The sequence below is a fragment of the Cyprinodon variegatus genome, unplaced genomic scaffold, assembly GCF_000732505.1.
Source record: "Cyprinodon variegatus isolate N-32 unplaced genomic scaffold, C_variegatus-1.0 Scaffold434, whole genome shotgun sequence".
NCBI classification, from domain to species: Eukaryota; Metazoa; Chordata; class Actinopteri; order Cyprinodontiformes; family Cyprinodontidae; genus Cyprinodon; species Cyprinodon variegatus.
Window position 1 is genome coordinate 468,010 of NW_015150887.1, and position 22,766 is coordinate 490,775.

General features: G+C 40.7%; 1 protein-coding gene across 2 annotated transcripts; it reads right to left on the reverse strand.

The window, feature by feature from the left end:
- On the reverse strand, nt 1-22,042 carry LOC107093605 (ceramide kinase-like). 2 transcript variants are annotated; one of them, XM_015388778.1, is made up of 14 exons: nt 21,694-22,042; nt 18,994-19,032; nt 13,894-14,034; nt 10,310-10,432; nt 10,096-10,221; nt 9,950-10,016; nt 9,723-9,868; nt 8,299-8,373; nt 6,972-7,124; nt 6,793-6,898; nt 5,872-5,951; nt 4,329-4,534; nt 4,015-4,235; nt 1-3,927 (listed from the first exon to the last, which is right to left on the reverse strand). In XM_015388778.1, the coding sequence occupies exons 1-14, from the start codon at nt 21,824-21,826 to the stop codon at nt 3,840-3,842; spliced, it is 1,704 nt and encodes a 567-aa protein (XP_015244264.1). In that variant the 5' UTR covers nt 21,827-22,042; the 3' UTR covers nt 1-3,839. The 2 variants fall into 2 exon arrangements, with proteins under 2 accessions (XP_015244264.1, XP_015244265.1); XM_015388779.1 differs by lacking the exon at nt 18,994-19,032.
- Between the last annotated feature and the right edge of the window lie 724 nt (nt 22,043-22,766).

Sequence of the window (22,766 nt, forward strand, 5' to 3'; positions counted from 1 at the left end):
GGTGAGCTACAGATTGGGAAAGGGCCTGACATTTAACAAATAACATCAAACCCTACTTAAACCTGGTCTGGTCACATTCAGCAACTGGGCTAACTGCTATAAGCAAAAAACAAGTATTCGATTTAGAATATAAAGCATTTAAAGTCTGAAGAACATGTACTAACAGTTGTTGGACATTACTGATGTCGTCGATGTCTAGCAGCCATATTGGATTTTTAAGCTGGAAGAAGGTGGAACTTCTAATCTTCCACGGTGAACTCCTGACTTCAGATTTTGAGATGTAAAAAAAAAAAAGAATTATAATACATATATATTTATTTCTATATAAAAATTGACCTTAAATGTTAATAAGCATCTATTAAACCAAACTGCATCTCAGTTGTCTGCAAATATTTGACCTCTGTGTGGATTAGTTGAACATATGTGATGTGTGGATTGTGTACATTGACTTTACAACATTGTAGACATACCACCACAGTGGACACAGACTAACTGATAGCTCCATTATCAAACCCCATCTGGTATCTGGCTGGATTTAAATCCAGAGTATAAATCTAACATCTCATTGGTTAGTGATCTGACACACAACAATAGGCTCCTACTTTCCTGTTTTATTGGAGAGTCCAGCTCCAAATACACAGAAAGGAAAAAGTATTGCTGACTAATGAAAAACAAAATAATTTCAGTGCTGATGCTTGATTATCTGCCTTTGGTTATGCAATAATAATGCCTCATGCAGCATATCCAATAAAGACAGCCAGTTAGTCTGATTGTAACACCTTTTTTTGGAGATGGAGGCAAAAAGTGTCACAGGAGCTCGACAGCTCTCACAGGCCATGTATGCAGCACAGGTGCAAGTAAAAAAAATTACCAGATGATTCATATTACTTCATCAATTCTCCCCTAGATGCCAAATGCTTAAGAAAAGGGCATGCCTAACTTTGATTAATTTGGATAATAATCTTCTTCTAATCAGATCTGATGATCCCCAAATATAAGAACATAAATAACAAAACAAATGGAATTTTTTTGCTCCATCACAATATTTAGACTTCTTTCACTACGCAGCACTTGGCAAGATGAGATATGGTAAGTCAGAAGTAGTGGAGAATTCACTGAATTAAAGGAAAGAAACTGTGTGAATATTTTCTCATTAAACAGCCTTAACATGAGAAACTGTGCTACATTACATGCTAACAACTAAAGGGCACAGTAACAGCAGCAGCTGCCGATGCATTTAAAGTTATGCTACAATACTTTTCTAGCTCAAAAAAAGGCTTCCAACCTCTACAATATTCCATACAGAGCAATGCATTAATGTGCAGATAATCAGCAGGAACACAAAAACTAGTTACAGACAACAGAAATCTTAGGCTTAAATTAAGACAACTCTTGCCTACATCATTGTTTGAACATTTTCCCTCTGGAACAGTTTAGCTTTTTCTAGATCAGACGTCTGTCCACTGGACTAAATATTTTGACCATTAAATGCTATCTCTAAGACGAAGACCCAGAAAAAAAAAACCTGAACCAAGGGTCTGTCTTGAAAAGTTCTAACAACAACAATGGGTATAAAACTTCTATGTTTTGTTCAAAATTCAAAAGGTCCCCATTATGTGGATCAGAGCCAATCTTTCGACATGTTTCCATCAACTGTCTTTTGCACATTGGAAGTGCATTGGAAGTCTTACATGAAAAAGCAAAATTCAGATAAACGTATTAAAACGTTTTTATGTTCACCTGAGGTGATTTTTGACTCTGAAAAAGCATAAATGCGCTAAAGAGGCGATGGAGACACATTTTTTGAAAAAGTTCTGTAGTAGAAAATATTTACTCTACATGAGTGATCGGCTTTTTCTGTCCTGAATGCAGCATCAGAATCAAACCTCTCTCAGTGTCTCCGGATGGCATGAACCATCGGTAATACTAGAGGACATGAGAAAGTAAGTAAACTTGCATGATTACAACACATACTGCGGTCTGTGCTGCTTGCTAACGCTACTTCCTGTTTACCAAGCATAATATCAATGTATGAAGACATTACGCTTTGCATAGCCTTGTTAATTCGCTGCAGTGGGTTAGATAAGAGTTTGCATCACATTTGGATAGAAGCATGGATTTTGTTAGAGATTAAACATATGTCTGCTCTCAACAAGCTGTTTATCTGCTGTTCAATCTTACTTGCATTTGGAGCTTAAGTGAAAATAAAAACAGGAGTTAATGTGCTACTCTGCTCATTTGGAAAGAAAGGGGTCTTCATCGAGTCGTAAACGATTTTAAAGCTACAATCTAGCAGAGTATGGAGATTAAAAAAGATTTAAGCCAATGCTACAAAATACCATAACTGATGAAAGGAGAATCAGTCAGTAAGTCCGTTTCAGATTAATTGATTTTCATTGTCTTCATGTTACTTAACTTATATTTCAGTATATAGGGCTCATATGTATGGAGGCCTTAATCCTCAACACAGTTTGAGTTATGGCCGTTTGCTGCATGTCTCCCTCTTAATTTCCTGTCGGTTGAGATTCTTTATTTGGTCAATAGTGCCAAAATGACCTTTAGAAAATGAAGATGTCGAAATCAGCTGATGCAGGTACTGGGAGAAGGTGAAACAGTATACTAGAATTATGAGTCCAGACCCTGCTGGAATCACTTAAAACAACAAGAATGATGGGATTGAGTTTTTTTACACTCGGAGGGCTGAGGCTTGTGTTCCGACCCAGTACAGAACCTGATCCCATCCAAGAATGTAACAGAATGAAGCAAAGCTTCTTCATCTTTAGAACAAGGATGCTGAAGTGAGAGGGGCAGAAGTCTGCCTTGTAAAGCAGTCACGTCAAAGTCATCTGATCTGTGCTGTGGGTGGTGATTTGGCTCAAGGTCTGAGGGGTTTTGGGAAGTCAGTAAGAATACACCAACTCCCAGTCAACTCTGCTGTCTGCCAGGCTAACCTGAGCCTGCTGCCAGTTTCTGGGAACCAGCCAGATGGTGGCGCCAAACACACCAGACCTGGGAACAACAAGCTACCAAAAGAGGAAGTCAAAAAAACAAAAACAAAACAACAACAGCCTTTTTCTAATGATATGGATCCATGACAGATCTTCAGCTTTCATCAGTGTGGAAAACTGGTCTGTTGGAGATAAACACAGCTACGTACTGTAGGCTGTTCTGGTGATAAATCACCTTTTCACTGGTTATAGTTTCCTTCTCCTCTTCTACATAGACGGCATATAAACCAGAGATTGGATGTTTAGCTAAGCTAAAGATGACAGCAGTAAGATCATGTCTGTGAGATCCAGGTGTCTCCATAGTGCATGGACATGAAGGTCCAGTTTACCTTAAGTCCATTAACCAGAGCAGCAGATGAACAGGGTGGTCCTCTATTCTGCCTTCTAAAGCGTCTCCAAATCAAGAGGAGATGTTCGATCTCAGGATGTGATCAGTGTCCTTCTGAGAACCATTCAGGCTAGATTAAAAATCTCTAACTTGGAGGACAAAATAACATCTGTCAACAGGACTCGGGTGATGAAACCAATCGTTTCACCAACATAACAGGTACAGGATCACAAACACTATCTGGAAGTTTTCTATGAGGAGATCTTCTATGTAGAGAACAGAACCGTTTAATGGCTACCCTCTGGTCATACAGAAGGCACCAAGTTCAATTTATTAATCTTTGATGCTTCTACCAAGTGCCACAGAACTTCTAACCGAGGGAGCAAAGTGCAGCTACAATCTGTGGAGAAACAGCAGAAGCTGTCGGTAAATGTCCTAAAGACAGCAGCTTGGAGACAGCTCCAGTGTCTGAGGAGGAAAACATGATGGGAGGGGGAACAGGTTTATATTGCACAGGGGTTATGGAGGTCCTCAAACACCTGGGGCTCTTCGATTCCTCGTGCGAATAGCTTGATTAACCGGCAGTGCACTCTGAGGAGGAAAACAGAACAAAGATTTTAGAGGAGCGTCTGCAGACCATCGGCAGTTTAAGTTTCAGCTCTGGGAAGGCTGCGGTACCTGACATCGATGGCTGCGTGGGTCAAGATCTCACCATCACAGTTCCAGCTGCTATAGGTGCGGGCACAGCCACAAGCCGGGTGGTCTCTGCAGATCTGGCTGAAAATCTGCCGTTTGCTGTTCCCCAGCAACTCCAGCTCTAGGTCTGAGTCGCTCTGGCAGTGACGTGGGGTAAAGCGGAAACGCACCACTCTGTGAACCTCAACAAAGGCCAGGTCGAACTAAAAGAGAACAAAAGAAGAAGAGTAATGGTGTGTAAAAGATCCAGAGAAAGAGAATGTGGGTAAAAATTTAGACTTGCTTTTGCAGCATACCTGATCATCTTTGTTGGTGTGTCGCAGGAGATGTCGGAGGAAGTTGAAGCGTGAACACTTTCTAACAAGGATGAGGTCAGTGGTGCCATCAGCCAGGTGGGCAGCAGGGGAGAGTCCTTTGGGGCTACGAGGACAAGCACAGCTCATACAGGCCGCGTTTATAGCCAAGAACTTTCCTCGGACCGTCCTCCACTCTCCATCATTCTCTGAAACACATAGACCCCACCAAGACATAGGTAAAGTGTCAAACTACGACCTCGTGTCCTTCTGCTAACCCCAAACCTTCACTTCTTATAGAATTATCTTATTTTAGTTCTACACTAAAATAGATCCAGGTAATCCAAAGGTATGCCTATATCAAAATTCTTTGCTTCTACTACGCATTTAATTTTAATGTTCGACCCAGTAATAATAAATAATCTTCCTTCTTATCTAAAACTTTTTTTTCTGCTTGCTCTCCTGTGAAACCAAGTTTTAATCCATGCGGCAGACACTCCATCTACTTTATATTATCTATCGCCGTTATATCCAATGTAAACAATTGCTACAGCTAGCGCTGACCAACCCCCATGATGTAACTGTTAGAGGCACTGCAACATGGTAGGGCCCTTTTTAAAAATTATAAAACAAAGCTTTGTTTTTTCTTTTGCTTTTATATTTTTCACATTTCTAATATCGTTATTGATAATAGTAAGACAGTCTTGTGAATTAAGTTAGTCTGGTTGAATGTTTCATAAATTAAGTCCTTGGCTTGAAACTTTCCTTTCTGTTAAAAGCTTGGCTCAGGTTATCGTACACTGCAAAATCTTGACATCTAAGTAAGTACATTTTTATCAAAATTTGTATTTTATTAAATTATTTTTTTTAAATTAAGCTGGTAAGAGACTTGACCTATAGAATAAGACAACCTGCATTTAAAATAAGAAAAAAAAAATAACTGCAGTCTCTTATTTCAAGTGCATAATATCTAGTTATCTTATTTTAATGGTAAACAAAACACTCAGTTTAAGCAGATCATTTTATTTACCAGCTCAAATTAAGGGTTAATACAGTTATTTTAAATTATTTTTGCAGTGTATAATTATGTTGCAATCGACCTACCACGCATGTCTCTGCTAATGGGATCCCATCTCACACTTGATGATTATTATGTTATTGTTTTTTTAAGAGTTTGGCTTTCTTAATAGTTTATCGTCTCCTGCACTGTGGCTTCATAAACATGCTCACTGTGGGGGATTACTGCAAAAGCAATGACTGGATTCAGTCAGCTGGGATTCCTTAAATTTAAAAACTAACTCATCTGTCTTGATGATTAGAATGAACTGTCCATCCAAGTGCCTATAGCTGACACATTGTGAATTTGTGCTATATACATAAAATGAGGTAAAATTCCATTTAACACAACAACAAATTATTACAGGCTGATATACTTTCACTGAAGTTTGAAAGTGGAGCATAATTCTTCAGCTTTAAACCCAGAATTGAGGAAGTTCTGCAAACTGGCGTCGGTTGGGAGCTCTTGAAGGCTGCCCGCTGGACTTACCACAGTCTGAAGCTTCATCCATCTCATACTTCACGGCTCTGTCTGATCGGATCTCTTCATTATGCTGACAAACTGCACAGCTGTAGAGTTAAAAACAGAAAGAAATAATTCACCGCGTTTGTCTTTTCCTGGATGGGCTCTACCAAAACTCAATCTTGGACCACTGGAGTGCTACTCCAGGCTGGGTGACAAACAAACCTATTCTGATTCTGATGATTTGGGTAAGTTGGGTAAAATCTATTATTATTATTAAATAACAGGATACAATAGTATTTAATTGCATAACAGGGATAACTAAAGTAGGGTTCACTCTTTTAAAGACATTCAACATTGTCAAATTTCTAACTAAAGCCTTGGTCAAGGTCATGGTAGATCACGGTCAATTCTTACATTTTAAAATGTAGGCCTAGAATAGAATCTATGTTTTGACAAAGTAAACCTCTATCTATAGGCTATTTTATTCTGAGTCAAACATTGCAGTGAGCAAAGGGAGAGGAGTCGATATGGGAAATGAACATGCTATATCAATAAGCTGAAATGAGTATGAACAATCTCCACTTTTAAAGGGAAAGGAGAACCTTTTAGGCTTACAAGCAATTTACTTTCATGGTAATTTAGTAGTGGGATTTTTTTCGTTATCCACATCGATATCTAATTGATATCTTAAGTCATAATATGTGCACGGGTATACCATGGCTGTTTATAGAGGGAAGAAAATCAATAGATATCAAAAAGTTATCAGAAGGAGTTTTTAAACTTAAAATACTTCTACTTAATGAAAGCACAGAAATAGATATTGAATCTAATCGTGGCCTACGGAAACAGATTGTGAGTTTCCCAACAATGCCCAGCCATATTGGTGTACCTAAGTACAGGACCAAGTGGAATACATAGATCTACGATGATAAGATGTTCCCTCACCCAGATCGACATCTGCTAGAATCCCGTGGAGTTCCAACAGCACCTCTGGCTGGCAGATAGGACACGGTTCCCTCGTAGTAATGGTGGGTCAGGAACATTTTCGCACCTGCAGCATCCAGAGCAGCGAGTCAGAACCAAAGACAGAACAAACACAGCTCTGTGTTTAAGACAAGTTTTACCTGAAATGTCATATCTGGCGAGGCCCATCCATCTCTTTCTTTCACTGTCACTTAGTACATCGCCATAGAAACCATATCCCAGCAAAGACACTGAGTATCGCAGAAACACGTTGTTGTGGTGAACAGAGGACACATCCAATGGCTGAGAATCTCCTGAACACAAAGAGGAAGGTTCTGATAAAGCTCCTCTGGACATTTAGTCACATTATAAACATCTCTGGGCTGACATCTGACAGGCCAACACTGAGCACAATGAACGTGTGAAGCAGAGGACAGCCATTTATCCGAAGAAAAGGACACAGTCAGAACAGTAACCACTGACCAATGGCACCAGTAGAGTCCACCAGAATCAGTGACCAGAGTCCAAATATTTGTAATTTAATTGCAGTTGTGCCATAAAGGTCTCAGAGGTCCTGTAGAGAACACCAAAGAACAACCATGATGAAAACTAAGCATCCCAGCAGACAGGTCATACTGGAGATGCTGGTTCAGATTTTGGCCAGTTTAGATTTTAGATAGATCCTCTAAACATGGAGAGAGAATGGTCCACCTTCAGACCAACCAGGAACTGGATTCTCACAGGCTGGAGAGGGAGAACATTAATAAGTAAAGAAGAGTACCAAATAGGCACTGGAGGAGCTGCAGAGATCCACAGCTTAGATGGATCACCTGTTGACAGGATAACTATTAGACTGAAGAGGGTAGCAATGAAAACAACTCACAAAAAGCCAAACACGGTTGATGGCACAATCCTGATGTAAGAGGTTTTTAGCTGGTTAAAGATAAATGGACGAGGCTATATATGGGAGACACCAGAAAGAGAGGCTGAAAAGGAGACTTCACTGTTTTGGAGTTGGGGTTATATGGCAAGAAAATGTATGTTTGCAGATAGCCTCCAACCAGTCAGGCTGAGCCTTTTACACAGACGGATATCAATGTCCGCCATCAGGGAGGTGTTGTCAATTATTTGCACACATATAATGCATGGCACACTTTCAAGACTTCAACTTTTGAAATCCAGGAATACGGTTCTTTCCACCTCTGCATAATTCACTACCTTCTTGGTCTGTCCCCCACGATCCCCGCAAAGCACCCTTCAGTTCATGGTTGGACTGGGACACAATGTGGAATGGTTTCTGGCATGTTAATGAATACCTCTACACTGTAAAAGGGGGGTGAAGTACATGAAACAGATTCCCAATGAAATAAAGAGACTTGGAAGGATTTCTGACAGAACCAGGGAATGATCTCCAAAAGTTCAACACAGCAAACAACCTATGTGCAGTCCGACAGGTAAATAAGGAATAAGGAGTATTTCATGACTGACCTAATATGATGTGCAGTGCAGATGTGATTGGGTCATTGGTTCCCACCGTGGCAAAGCAGATACAGTCTGTTGAACCTGAAAAACACAGAAAAATTATTTCAAAAAACAGGGTAGAAAAGTCCCACTGACACCAAGGTGATTTTCACAAATAACTGACACAGACCAAAAGCTGCAACATCTTCGGGATGTTGGGAGGTGAACAGAAGAGGGCAGTGTTGAGACCTGCAGCTACAGTCTTTGTTTTACTTGTAGGACTAGACATATGAGAATCAAATAAAAATGCTTATAAAGGAGGAGCAGATCCAGCAAAGTCATTGACTGGATGAAATCAACTGGGTTTCCTTAGATAGAAGACTATTAACCAATCTGGTTGATCAGATAAATGAGTCTCAGTAAAGTACCTCTAGATGACATGTGTCATGAATCTGTGATGTAGAAATCTGAACTAAATTGAGTGGCTGACTCTTGGCATGGGAGGGATGTCCACTTATTTCTAGATAGCGTCATCAACACTACAGACAATATCAAAAGAATAACAAGTAAAAAGGAGGAAATCAATCATTTTCTTTGAGCCTGTGGAAGAAAACAAATTAAACAACTCGTCATCATTTTTGGGAAAGACAGAACTTAAAATACTAATTATATAACTTAATATAACTTATTATATAAGCAATGATAAAGAGACCAGAGGCAACAGAGAGATAGAAAGATATACACAAAATAAAAGTATATTACTTTATGTAATATTAAGCATTATTCTGATACTATTTAGCAACATTTTAGGTGGTTTAAAAGATCACTTTCACGTTGCACTTTATATAGCTTGAAGCTGCTCTGTACACTTGTTTCTAAATGACGTGCTGTGTTACCATCAAGCTTCTGGTTCCAGCTGCTCAGGTTTAGTCTTCTGGTGGTTCTTAGAAGCAGCTTTTGTCACCATCTTCGTTCTGCCATGTTCAGGCCTGCACATGACCTCCTGCCCAGACCCCATCCACCCAAAAGCCGGCCTCCCAGAATTTATCCCAGCTCCAACCCCATGATCCTAAGCCGCACACACCCCTTTGTCAAAAAAAGGACCTCCACCCATGCCAGCTTGGTACTGACCCGCTGGCCAACCCACAAACCCTCTGCCAGGACAACACAACAGCCATCACCGCGATAATGCAAAATGCCCCCCATCGTCCCACCAACCCAAATGCAACCGGGTCTCAGCTGCAGTGCCCCACACCACAAACCCAAAGTTGCCCAGGCTCTTCAGCCTCTGAGAATACTGTCCTTACATGCTCTGTAATAAAGAGAAACCACACTTTACTTTTCTTAAAGGTACTTCAGGAGATTTATACTTTTGATCCTGACAGTATCATACAGAATAAAAACCCTGCTAACTTTAGGCTAAGTAGAACTTTCAAAACACCTTATGTTACCTGCAGGGATGATTCCAATGCGAAGCGAGCAGGGAGACAGGGCTTCATCAGGACAGTTTGGATCTATGCCACTGTCGATCTGTGTCCTCCATATCAAACCGTGGATGATCTCACTGAACATGCCGTCTCCTCCCACACACACCACACTGGGGAGTGAAAAGGCGAGATAGGGAAAGGTAGGAAAGATAGTTCTGATAAAATAGCTGATTAAAATGTAGCCAACTCACCCATCAAAGTTGCTGAGCTCAGCATCCGTCCTCAGGTGATCCCTGGCATGATTGGCATACTCTGTGACTGTGACATACAAACATAATTTATCAACAGAAGGTTTTTATTGACAAATTACAGCAAAGGCTACAGGGAAAGGACCTACCGATGACCTGAGTAGAGATCCCAGCTTGAGCAAACAGTGGTGCCACCTTGTGTTCATAGATGTGCTTGCCCTGACGCTTCCCACCATATGGGTTGATATAGACCAGCAAGCTTCTGGGTCTGCCAGCTACACACACACATAAGGGTTACAATCCTTCAATAACAGCTGATCTAATACTGATGTGTTCATATTTCAGACTGTGTGTATGTCGTACAGATGCTGGCAAGCTGCTCTCTGATGCTGCGGACCCAGTTCCAACAGAGCTCAGTGTCCGGACATGTGAAGGTTACCTCAGCACACCGCCAGCGGTGCTGCCGACACCTCTCCACGTACGACACTGAAATAAAGTAGAAGCATTGAGTAAACTTCTCTATTTGGACAGCACAAACTATGGATGACTTAGCAGAAATGCAATCAGACAAACATACATCCTATTGATTGAAAAACTGGCCCCATTTACACCAGCCTCTGAAAACCGATCTGTGCTGAGTTCAGACCAAGCTTGGATCGTTTAAACGTGCCGAGATCTGTTCCTTACGATCGTTAACACATCATGCTAGCACGGTTCCTAGCCTCCTATTGATAATAATAATAGAATTTCATTGATCTCCCACTGGAGAAATGTATCTCTGCATTTAACCCTTGGGGAGCAGTGTTGGGTTAAGGGTCTTGCTCAGAGACCCATAGTAGAGGCTTTGGAGATTGAAGCGGGTACTTGCAGCCTTCTTAGAGCATGAGCGCATTTCTCAAACCCACTAGGCCAGCACACTCCCAATGACGATCCACGGTACTACTGCTCTCTAGAGCGGAGGTCTTCAACAGGGGGTCCATGACCCCTAGGGAGTCCACGGAGGTACTGCATTGGGGTCACGGAAGTTTTGGTTGATTAAACTTTTTTTTTTATATTCCCCCCTGCAATTTTTCGACTAATTGAAATGTCTTTAAATCCACATTAACATGAATTCAACTCACTGTAGTAAACAGATAAATGGAGGCAGAAGATGTCTTTCAGTCATCAATGCACACATTCAGCGACACACAGGAGCTCTTTCAAGCTGGGCACCGTTTCATTCACAACACCTTTCCCATCAACCAGGAATCAGAAATACTTTAATAATCCCAGGGAGAAATTACTTTCGTTACATTATGTAATAGAATGACTATAGAAACAGTTTGATATAACCCCATTTCAGTCAATATATATAATTAGTGGGTCCCCGCTCCATCTCCCATCAGTTTGGGGGTCCTTGGCCTGGAAAACGTTGAAGACCCCTGCTCTAGAGGGAAACAATCAAATCAACATGGCGGCCCCCGAAACCTTCAGGAAGATTGGTTATAATTGTGATATTTCGTTGTTTGTGGAGAGTCAGGTGAAGAAGGCAGCCTTTGGTGAAATTACTTGATAGAGTCGACTTTGGGAAAGTGGATATGACAAACAGTCTAATCAGGGTTTACAGAGGCAGGAAACAACAACAGGCGTCAAGGTTCATCCCACTGCTAAACATAATCATCACTGGAAATAGTGTGGCAAGGTAGGGAAGCTAGTATTCTTATAAATGTCTGAAATTTCATGACTACGGAGACTGACTGTAAGGAGATAACACGGTCTGCTCCTGCACTGAACTGCGCTGAGCCCTACTGGTGAAGAGTTTAGCGCTGTTCGGTTGTGTCTGGCACGTTTGGTATGGGTGCCATTTACACTCAACAGTTATCTTGGTTACAGTGCTCAAACCAATCTCGGCACGGTTTCAAAAGGGTAGTGTAAATGGGGCTATGATGATATAGTCAAGTTCCAAAGCTAATATATAAAGCAACACTTTCAAGTGTACATATAAGATAGGGCATTAACAAGCTGTGATTTTTCTAAATGGACTATATGACAGTAAGAGTTGAAGTCAAGTCGATGCGTTGTTCTATGACATCATCACACTAAGGAGAGGCAAGGTGCGGCCAAAAATGAATTACAATACATCATGCTGCAGTGACGGTCTTGGTTATATCAGGTAGGTCTAATCCAGCTTTTATTGCCAACAGTAGCGTTTGCTCTGCTAAGTCCATACAATAAGCTAAATGGAGCTTTCAAGCTGTCCAGATGGAAGTCGATTCATCTTAATTAAGTCGACAGACCAGCAGAGATGGCAAAAGTACTCACTTTCCGTACTTGAGTAAAAGTACAGATACTTGTGTTAAAAAATACTCTGGTAAAAGTGGAAGTACTGATTAAACTTCTTTACTCAAGTAAAAGTAACAAAGTACAGGCTTGTAAATTTACTTAAATATAAAAGTAAAAGTAGAAACCACTTTTTTCATGCCGTTGCCTACATTTTAAATGGATGTCTGCCAATAGGACTAGATCTCCGTTGTGTTCATTTTCAATTATCTCGTCGTCCATGCTACTATGCTAACGCCACCGCCACCAAGCTGCAATGATTTGCCACCAATGAATACCGCCGAATCTGTCGATTCATCTTGTAGTGGTGCGTCAAATGCAACGTAGATTCCCATCCAATTAGATTGAATTTGGTATTGATGACGTGAAAAATAATAACGGTAACTCCATTGAAATGATTCAAAACTAAAGTAACGAGCCGATTTTTTAAAATGTAAGGAGTAGAAAGTACAGATATTTGTGTAAAAATGTAAGGAGTAGAAGTAAAAAGTCGCCATAAAAAAAGTAGTAAAGTAAAGTAAAAATATCAGAAAAATCTACTTGAGTACAGTAACAAAGTATTTGTACTTCGTTACTTCCCATCTCTGCAGACCAGCTACTAGCAAAGACTGCCTGAGTTGCAAGCTGGAGAACATAATAATGTGTGGTGTCCAAAGGGTCTTAACACAGGCATTGCAGCAGAGCAGAGGTCCAAGTCCAACCCTCCAGGGCTTAGATCTGGCAGCTCTTACATGCATCCCTTCCCCAGCACACCTGACCTTAATGAATGGCTCATTTACAGGCCTCTTCCGATTGGTGGACTGATGATCACAGGAGTCAACTATTTGAATCAGGATTCAGGTTTTAGAATGTTACCTCTAAGTGACTGGACCTGGACACCTCAGCAGAAGTGATACCACAGCGGAAGAAACGTTCATTATTTAGCTTGTTGACAGCAGAGGTGTCAGATGTATTCCCATTCTTTACTTTAAAAATGGTAAAAGTAAAACAACAGATTTAACTCATTAATTCAGGTTCTACATTATACCCAAGTTTAAAAGTAAAACATTTTGAGCTATTATACGCAAATCTTTTTTAAAAAGTATTCTTAAAGAAAGTTATACGCACAGAAAACCTTTGCTTACTGTAGCGGTAGAATAATTTCTCTATAAAGGAGGTGTCTTGAAGCTGGCATTGCCAACAAAAGCTTTTGTAAAAAGTATTAAATAACTGTAGGCGTGTTCAATACCTTTTCCCTGTGCCATTCCACATTATTAAACATAACTTAATTTCAACAATTTCCTTAGACAATAGGTCTGTACTTGAGACATTGCTTTCAAACAGAGAGTGTCTTGCCAATACAGCAATAAATCTGTTTGCACTACTTCTTCACCTCTTCAAAGCGTACAATAAAAAAAAAAGCATTTATGGTAAAAAGTTATAATGTTAAAATAATACTCATGATTAAAGGTCTTTATGAATGTCTAGCTTTATGGATATTTTTATCATCACCTATGATCAGTAAGGTAGAAAATAAATTTAACAGCATCAGAGTCTGCTGAACTCACAATGTTTACCACCAAGATGATTAACCTCAATATTTTTCTGATCATGATATATTTTTGATTAGCAAGATTAAATCAGCTTACCTGTGAAAGCCTGCCTGGAGTCCTGTCCTCCTCTATCTTTGATCTTCTTCCAGCTGCTGTCATCTTTGTGTTTGGTGCCGCCCTCCTCCTCCTCTCCTCTAACAGAGATGATCTCTGAGAGCGGAACACTGTGACCCATGTCTGCAACAACAGGGACGAACATTCAGGGTTTCAGAATCAGAGTTAAGACCGACATATAGGGACAATACACATGTAGACAAAATTGTTTGTACCCCTCGCTTAAAGAAAGAAGAAACACAATGGTCACAAAACTAACTTGAAATGTGCAAAAGTAAAGAATAAAAATCATACGGAAGTAAACACATCAAAGTCAGAGTTGCTTTTCTACCATGCTTTAATAGAATTAAAAAAATAAACCGCACACAGACCGTTTCTGCCTCATCATGTGCGCTAGTGTTGATGATGTCACCAGTGCGACAAAAATCAGGAATGTAAACAATGGAGAACAACACGGAAGGGAGCCAGGGCATAGTAGTGTGCTTTACTGTTTCGCACTCTTATCTGGCAGAATCTCTCTTTCCAGCCCTGGACCATGTTTATCTAACGTAAACAGAATTGTTTCTGCTTGTTAGATCAGACACGAGTGGCAGGGTGTGTTGACATCAGTACTTTTTGCTCAATAGTGTCACGTAATTTAGCATGTTGAGGTGGGTCTGGTGTTCCCACAGCATGCCGATCAGAGCCAAGGCGTTTGTAACGCGGGTCGCTTGCCGAGTCATTTGACCTGGCTAGACACGCATCAGTGAGCTGTTCCCAGTGCCACTAAAAGCTGATTGTTCCCGAGTTTAAACAGGTTTTTTCGGCCAGTAGGAAAGGGGTACAAGTTAAAGTTAGATGCATGAATGGATTCGGTCATCTCCGTTCAAAACAGCATCAGGCATATGTAAATATGAATGCCACAAAATAGTTGCCTCCAAACCATGTTGCCAAAGGAGGTGTGATTAACAGTACTGGGGAGCACAATGGGTGTAAAACTCACAAAATGGCAACCACTATCATATGACCAAACAAAAGTACTAGGGCCAACAATAGAGGGACACACAATGGGTTGTAAAATTCATTGAATGGCAGCCCCTACACCACGTGACTACAATGAGGCTTTCAGGGATTGTCAATGCTAGCAGCTCACCTTTAGCAGATTAACTTTAGGCCATAGGAAAGAAAGATGTAAAGAAATGACCCAATCGCAGCCACTCCCACTCTCATTGATACACACACTTCATGCAATCAGTGTTACACTGAAAACCTTAAACCATCAGCTTCAAATATTCAATTTCAATAAAATGCGTGCAAAACTTAACTACGCCCGCCCAAAGTTGAGCACCTAATTGAGCATCAGATGAAAATAAAAGGAAAGGAGGTTTTACTATCTGTAGATTCAGTGGACAGGAGGATGGAACACTGTGTCATCCTGGGTCCAGTCCAATCTTCTTCCAAGGCTGGGGCAGCTCTTGGGGATATTTGAATCACTCTGATGCAATAACAAAAATATTTTGAAGGGCTTTAAATCAGTGAAAACTTGCTCACTAGAGCAGGTAGATGATGGCATCCTCCACTCCGATGTCAGGTCGGTAAGCATCCTGCATGCGGGTCCACAGTGGGGCTCACCACTGTGCGCACGTGAGCTAGGATGAGGCGCTCCACGATCTTCATCAAGTGGGAGGTCAGTTTGACTGATCTAAAGTGGGCCGGTTCCTTGGCTTGCAGTGTTTTGGGAACCGGTACCACACCGGTTTTCCTAAGAATGGGGCCCACCCCCAGGCTAACGCCCAGGTTGTAAATGTGGCCAAGAACCTTGCATAGCTCATCAGCACAGTTCCTCATCAGCCTTCGACCTCTCACTTAACTTGATGCTGTTCTTTTGTCTGTCCCCTGAGTTGAAAGCCCTTTTTTTCTGGTTCAGGAGGACTTTCAGCTCAGGAGTCCCCCAGTGGTGGTTGTTTGTAAAGCTCATGCTCACCGCGAGTAGCTCCACCTCCGGGGGGCATCCGTCTGTTCCCTCACGTAAACATGAACCGCGTTGCACCATCTCTCATTCACAAACACTGCCAGACCCCCTCCTCTCTTTTTTCCACTCTACTAACCAATGGTAGATATCTTTTCCTCCGCTTCATCCTGCCATCCCTGCAGCTTCTCGGTTTTCTCCTTATTCCTGCAGGGATGTCTTGTCTCGCAGCATGGTAGGGAACAGGGCTGCTGTGCATGGAGGCACGTAGTCCAAGGTGCTGCTCTCATGTGCAAACAATAGGTTTGGAGTTTTGGACAAAGGGTTCCCCCATTGCAGCATCAGAAATTGCAGAAAGCAGGAGAAAGCTCAACACTAGTTCCAGAAGTTGGCTTCCTCTGTGCACATACTTTCAGAATATCAGATACGGTATTCACCAATAGAAAAACATTCCAAAAAACAATATAAAACGGAGAAAGTAGGAAAGGAGAACACAGAGCTGACATAAAAGGCTGCTGCATGCACAGCATCATCTTATACCCAGCAGCATGTGTTTGAATGGGGCAAGAGGGCTCACCTTCATCTATTCTCCTCACATAGACTTTAGTGACCAACTTATTAGATCCATAATTTTCAGTTTGGGAAAGATATGCAAATACAGGCTCCAAGCAAACAGTAAAAGAGGTTGAGAAAGGCAAAAAAAAAAAAGAAAAAAGAGAACTGAACTAATCACTTGTAAATTTCACGAGGTGCAAAGCCAAAAGTACAAAGACTTTCCCTGGACCTTGCAATGTCTGCAGATCTTTGAGCACCGAAGGTGAGGAAGTCTGTGGCCATCTGTGTTGGGTGCAGTGATACAAAATTTTAAGGGACAACCTATGTATTTTCTTAGGAATACTGATCCAAGACTCCTTCTGTTCTGACTCTTGAAGGAGGCGGTCGCAAATTTCTGCTGCTCCTGCACCTCCCTGCTCTCTCCCTGCTTTGCTGTGTCTTGTCTTTTCTGAGCTCTCTCTTCATGTCACCCAAACTTAAACAATGGATCTGGTCAACTGGTCTCTCAATGCAGTTGATCAGTTTTTCTCAACTGGAAGACAGGGAAAAGGGAACCCGTCCTTTCCTGCCGGGACATACTTCATGGGATACACCATGGACTCCTGGAAGGCTTGGAGGATGGTGTGCTTCACAATGCTATCAGTGGAGGATATCGAAGATGTATTTTTGGTTGTATGATACTCGGATTTCTCCTGTTTGGATTTGGAGGATACCTGATGTATCTACAATTACAGAAGATGTCGCCGGCAATTTGGGCACTGATCAGGTTGCCAGCAGTGTTTGACACCAGTTGTGAATGAGCAAGATCAGGAGATGAACCGTATGCTGGGTGGGATTGAAAGCAGGCTGGCTGCGGTGGTTGAACTCAAAGGTGAGGTGGGATAATATCTTGGATGTGCACGCTCACTTCAAGGTGGAAAAGCCAGCAAGAAAAGACTAAAGTCTGAAGGAAAATTCCTGTGCAGCCTGCTCTCAAAACAAAAAGTGTTATTCTGGATTCAGTCTACCCCCCTTATCATTACATTTGATCAAGGCCAATGGCCTATCGACAGCGTCCATGGACAAATTGAACGCACTCATCATACACACACAAGTAATATCTCAAATGTCAGATTCACTTCACGTGACTCCGCCTGCTATGTGACCATCTGCTAAAATGTGTCTCATGTTACATGTGCTTTTCTTGTGCTGTTTTTTTTTAATATCTCAAACTGTGTCCTGTCAAGGATAAAGTGTGAAATATGCACCCCAAACTGAAATCTCGATTGCAATGTAAAATATAGTTGACAACAAAGTTGATTGATTGGCTGACTAGAAGATGGATTGAGATGAGCCCAAAGCTCCACAAGTATTCCCATTTCTCCTGTCATTTTCCCTTGCAAGGGCGACTGGTGCACATGAGCCAACACACAAAATTTAATTCCTGCTTAGCTCAGTGGAGCTAGATTAGATATAGCCTGTCAAATGGTTAATTTTGGTATATTTCTGAGATTCATGTTCTTAGGTAAACAAAGACAGTAATGAAGAGCATCAGTATGACTCATTGATCGATTTAATGCTAACATACAGATTTTGTGTTAGGAATAAAAATAAATAAATATAAATAAAAATCTGCAGTTGTCTCTTTGTTGGTGGTATTTTTGATTTTGAAGGTATTAGCTGGATAGATAAAGTTCAACTATGGGATACATTGCCATTAAGGGCTTTGTAACGGTCAGGCTGAGCTAAATCAGGTCTACACCAGGGTCCAAGCTAATGTGTTTTTTCAATCAGCAGTCATTAATGAGGCAGCCATTAACTAAAAATAAATAAATAAACATAAAAAACAAATGAACAAATAAATCATAACAATAATAATAATATTAATAATAATAATAACAGCAATAATAACAATAAATAAACAAACTACAGCAAGCCAGTCGGGACACCATTTAGCATGTTTCTGTTGGATCTCTAGCTGATGGACACAATCCACACTTCTAACAAAAGGGAGGTTGTTCCAAATTTGATTTTGATCATCAAGTCCTCTGTAGATAGCTCAAGTTTTGGAATCGATTGCCAATTTAGCATTTTAAAGTAACCTTGCTGACATTCCTGTGGCTGCTGCTGTCATATCCATTTTTTCAGAATCCAAAATTTCATCTTTGAAAGACGATCACCAATGTGTTATGAAGGAATTTGTTTTGGTTTCTCATGGTGCCTGCTGCATAAAACATTTTCATTTTGGCCTAAATCAAGCTGTGGTAGGCAGTCACCAAGTGTCACTTCACCCAATTAGCCAAAAAACGTCTGCTGAATGTCCCTCTTTTTCCAAAATGTGTTTGAATGGGAGCAGTCATAAATCGATAATGTGTACAACCAAACCTGAGTATTACACATTATCAATGTAGCTAACTAGTTTATCAAAAAAAGTTTACAGTGTTGGTTTCATTAGGGAACAACAACACAACAAGCCCACCAGGCTTCCAGCACAGCCATCAATCACAGAAGCATGTTCAAACAGCAGAACCACAAGGACTAAACCTAACATTTGCAGCAGAGAATGAGAATGAGCGCATTTTGGGATTAAAGAATCCTACCTGAGTGTAACTGACGATGAAACAAAGGAACACAAAACCCTGTAGGAGAACAACACAAAGTTAATGGAGAGGAGCTCATTCTTCCAAGCCAGGTCACACCGGTTGTATCTAACTTTTTAATCTCCAATGCATTTCATGTCACACTGACTTCAGTCAGACAGGGTACAAGCAACTTCTGCCTATATTATATATATACCTAGAGCAGATGTTTTTTTTTGTTTGTTTTTTTTTTTTCAAATCCATGTCTCCGTTGCCGTCAGAGCCAGAAAATTGTGTCAGGTGTGATCATCCCCGTTCACTTTCAGTGAGCACCAAACACATCTTACAACACATTTTTCAGTCAGATCCTGTTCGGCCTTTATAACTTTTATGGCCTTAATAAATCCTGTTCAGTGTGTACAGGACTTCTGAAGACTGCAGGTTCTATACATCTCACCAGCTGGCTGTGCTAGTGCAACCACTTTTATTAAACATTTCATTAAAATGTTCCCCATCACAGAAAAGGTGATATAGTTGAAAAAAAATAAGGATTTCCTACTGTAATGATGAAACATTTTTCTTCTTTGTTCAAATCTAATTGGAACCTTAAGCTTAAAATTTAGTACAGAATGTTTACCTTTCTAAAAAGCTAAAATCAGAACTCTTGAAAGTCACACAGAAGCATTAATAAGAAATGAAAACTCTCAAGTTCTCAGATTCATAAAGGCTGCTGTGAGGTAGTTCAATCAACTCTAAGTAGGTCCACTCAGAGTTGAACACGTGCGTAGCAAGTATGAAAAGGCATCATCGGTGGAGCCCCGATGCAACGACTCACTATGATGACAGGCAACAAGGCAGTCCCAATTTCAACCCACTGGAACAAGAGATTTTAATGCAATAATTAATTTTTAATGCAGAAATTAAAGAAATAAATGGAAAAGACAGAGCAACAGGGCAACAGCTGCAAAGCAGAGGAAAACGGTGTAGGAGAAGATTGCTGCTTGGGTTAATGCATACGTTTATATGATGTCACCTATGATGGGCCGTTAAACATTTATTAAAAGCTCTACTACTCTGTTTCTCTATTTGTAGATCACTAAAATAAGATTCTGCCTGGTCAGAAATCACACTCCTACACAGAACTGTATTAATAGATTTTCTCAATTACATTTTTGCAGTAGAAACTGAATTTCAGAGGGTATAAAAACAAAATTTTACTAATAAAAATATGCTTTATATCTCTAGAAATGTTTACACATTTTAGGAGCCTGTTTTAACATTTATAAGCTTTCCAATATCCAACTTCAAACTAACAACACCGTGGTCTGGTTAAGGTATAAATCGACGGCCACTCCCCGGGGCGCCGGCATGGCGGTGGCTGGGGGGCTTCTTCGGGGCTGTCTCTCCTCCTCCCTTGGTGGGGGTCTGATTTCCGGGGCTGGCAATTGCCATACTGCTACACTTGTAAAAGTAAAATCTTTTGGGCTCTTTTTGGCATCAAGACTATTATTCTTATTGCCACATTGCCAGACAGGACACTATAAAAAAAAAAAAAAAAAAAAGTGAGTCAAATTTTTTCGGGATGAACGCAATGCGACACTAAAATATCACTTTTGTTTTTGAAACTTGGCAGCTCTTAATTACTTATGGAGTCTTTGTACCAAATAGTTTTTCACTTCATAAGTTTTTTTTTTAAACAATAGGATGTGCGCTGTCTCTGCATGTCTTATAATAATAATAATAATAATAATAATAATAACAATAATAATAATAATATTTTTAAAAAATGACAACAGGAACAAAAAAGCTAGGGTCGGATTATTCCAGTTGGTTCTAATTCATCTGATTTTGCAGCTGCTTCTAATGTTCAAGCCGATTCTACTACTTCTTATGTTGATAATTGTTTTAATGGCTTTGTTGCTTATAACTTGTGTGTGTTTCAACATGTCCAGAGGCGTAGCCAGAACATTTTTCATAGGGGTGAACTGGCAATAACCAATGTATACAGAGGGGTGGAGAAAGTGGATAGGCACCAAAACCTCAGGGTCATTCTATACTGTTCCAACAGGAAAAAGCACAACGTCCATATTTCTAAAAAAAGACTAACTATAGTTTCCTACAGCCTTTGCTATAAAATAGATGCATATATTTAAACATCCGTCTAGATAAAAGCTATACTGGATACATTTCTTTGAGGTTTGAGTTCTGGCGCGAACATCTTTTCCATCGTCATTACTTACCTACTTTTATCAATATAATTCTACAATAAATTGATATTTAGAAGTACTAAAATCTACATAAATTTATTATTTAATAGGGTTTTATTAAAATAGTTATTTACAGTATCTATAATTTTACTGAAGACTCTTCGATAACCTGCAGAGACACATAATTTTCTCTTTAGAGCGTATAACACAAAATCTATTTCTGAAAGACCAGGAATTGTGTACTAATCATCTATAATGTTTGTATGTTGATGTGCATAATTAACCACAGTGTTTTTGTGGTCAAGTAATTGTTTATATAAATAAAATAAAATGTTTGAATATTCTACTTGAGAGGGGGAAAAATGGTAGGGGTGGCCAATGATTGGCTAAGGGTCACCCCTGGCCCCCCATCTAACTCCGCCCCTGAACATGTCCCCTCCGTCACTCGGCCCTCAGCCAGTGTTATACTGGCAGACAAAGAGGATTAGCAGGAGGAGAGCGTGTCAGTTCTTACTGGGTCTGAAGCGGTACATCGGGCTGGAGGTCAGCCTCTTCCATGTCAGCAGGGACCGACTCAGGCTCACATCATACGCCGTGTTTCTGATGCAGAGCTGGGAAACCAGCAGCAGTCTGCTGGGCCTCTCCATAGCAGTCTGATCCCCAAACTCAGCTCCCGAGTCGGCAGCGGCAGACCCCCTTTGTGTCACGTCCGTTTGATCATGTTGCCGTTTTGTTTCTCGGATAGTTCGCCAATCCACAAAATGAGACGCTTGTTCGGAAACAGCTGCTTGGTTCCGCGTAGCGGATTACAGCTTCGGGATGTTTTCTGTTTTTGCCGACAGATAGCGGTTTCCCTCCGGATGTGGGAGGAGCTTAGTGTTGCATTCAAGTGCTTCAGACACCGGTGTTTCATAACCTGTTCAACTCTAGTTCAACACTTCTTCAACAAGGGGTACGCGACCCCTAGGGGGCGCACGGAGGTACTGCATGGGGGTCGCGAAAGATTTGGTTGATTAGACTTTTTTTTATATATATTCCACTTATTGAAATGTCTTTAAATACACATTAACACGAATTCAACACACTGTAGTAAACAGATAAATGGAGGCAGAAGATGTCTTTCAGTCATCAATGCACACATTCAGTGACACACAGGAGCTCTTTCAAGCTGGGCACCGTTTCATTCACAACACCTGTCCCATCAACCAGGAATCAGAATCAGGAATACTTTAATAATCCCATGGAGAAATCACTTTCTTTGCATGACTCCAACTGTAATAGAGTGACTACAGTGACTACAGGACCAGTTTGATATAACACAGTATAATTAGGGGGTCCACTCTCCATCTTGCCATCAGTTTGGGGGTCCTTGGCCTGGAAAAGACCCCTGCCCTAAATCATTACAGCTCTTGCAGGAAAAAAATCCCCTGTTATCCAAAAATAGACTGTGTATCTGCATATTGGCAGCTCCATCCTCCCCCATACTGTCTGGCTTTCCACACTCTCTGATAATATCAATGTCTGCATATCTTCATCTGTTCCCTCCTCTCTCCTACTCAGTTCACGTTAACTGCTCTGGCACCTTTG

Coding starts and splice junctions, on each gene's coding strand:
- LOC107093605 (XM_015388778.1), bottom strand. CDS start 21,826: ATGGAGAGGCCCAGCAGACTGCTGCTGGTTTCCCAGCTCTGCATCAGA. Junction 14,035..18,993: donor TCATCGTCAGTTACACTCAG/GTAGGATTCTTT, acceptor CTGTTGTTGCAG/ACATGGGTCACAGTGTTCCG. Junction 4,236..4,328: donor ACACCAACAAAGATGATCAG/GTATGCTGCAAA, acceptor GTTCTCTTTTAG/TTCGACCTGGCCTTTGTTGA.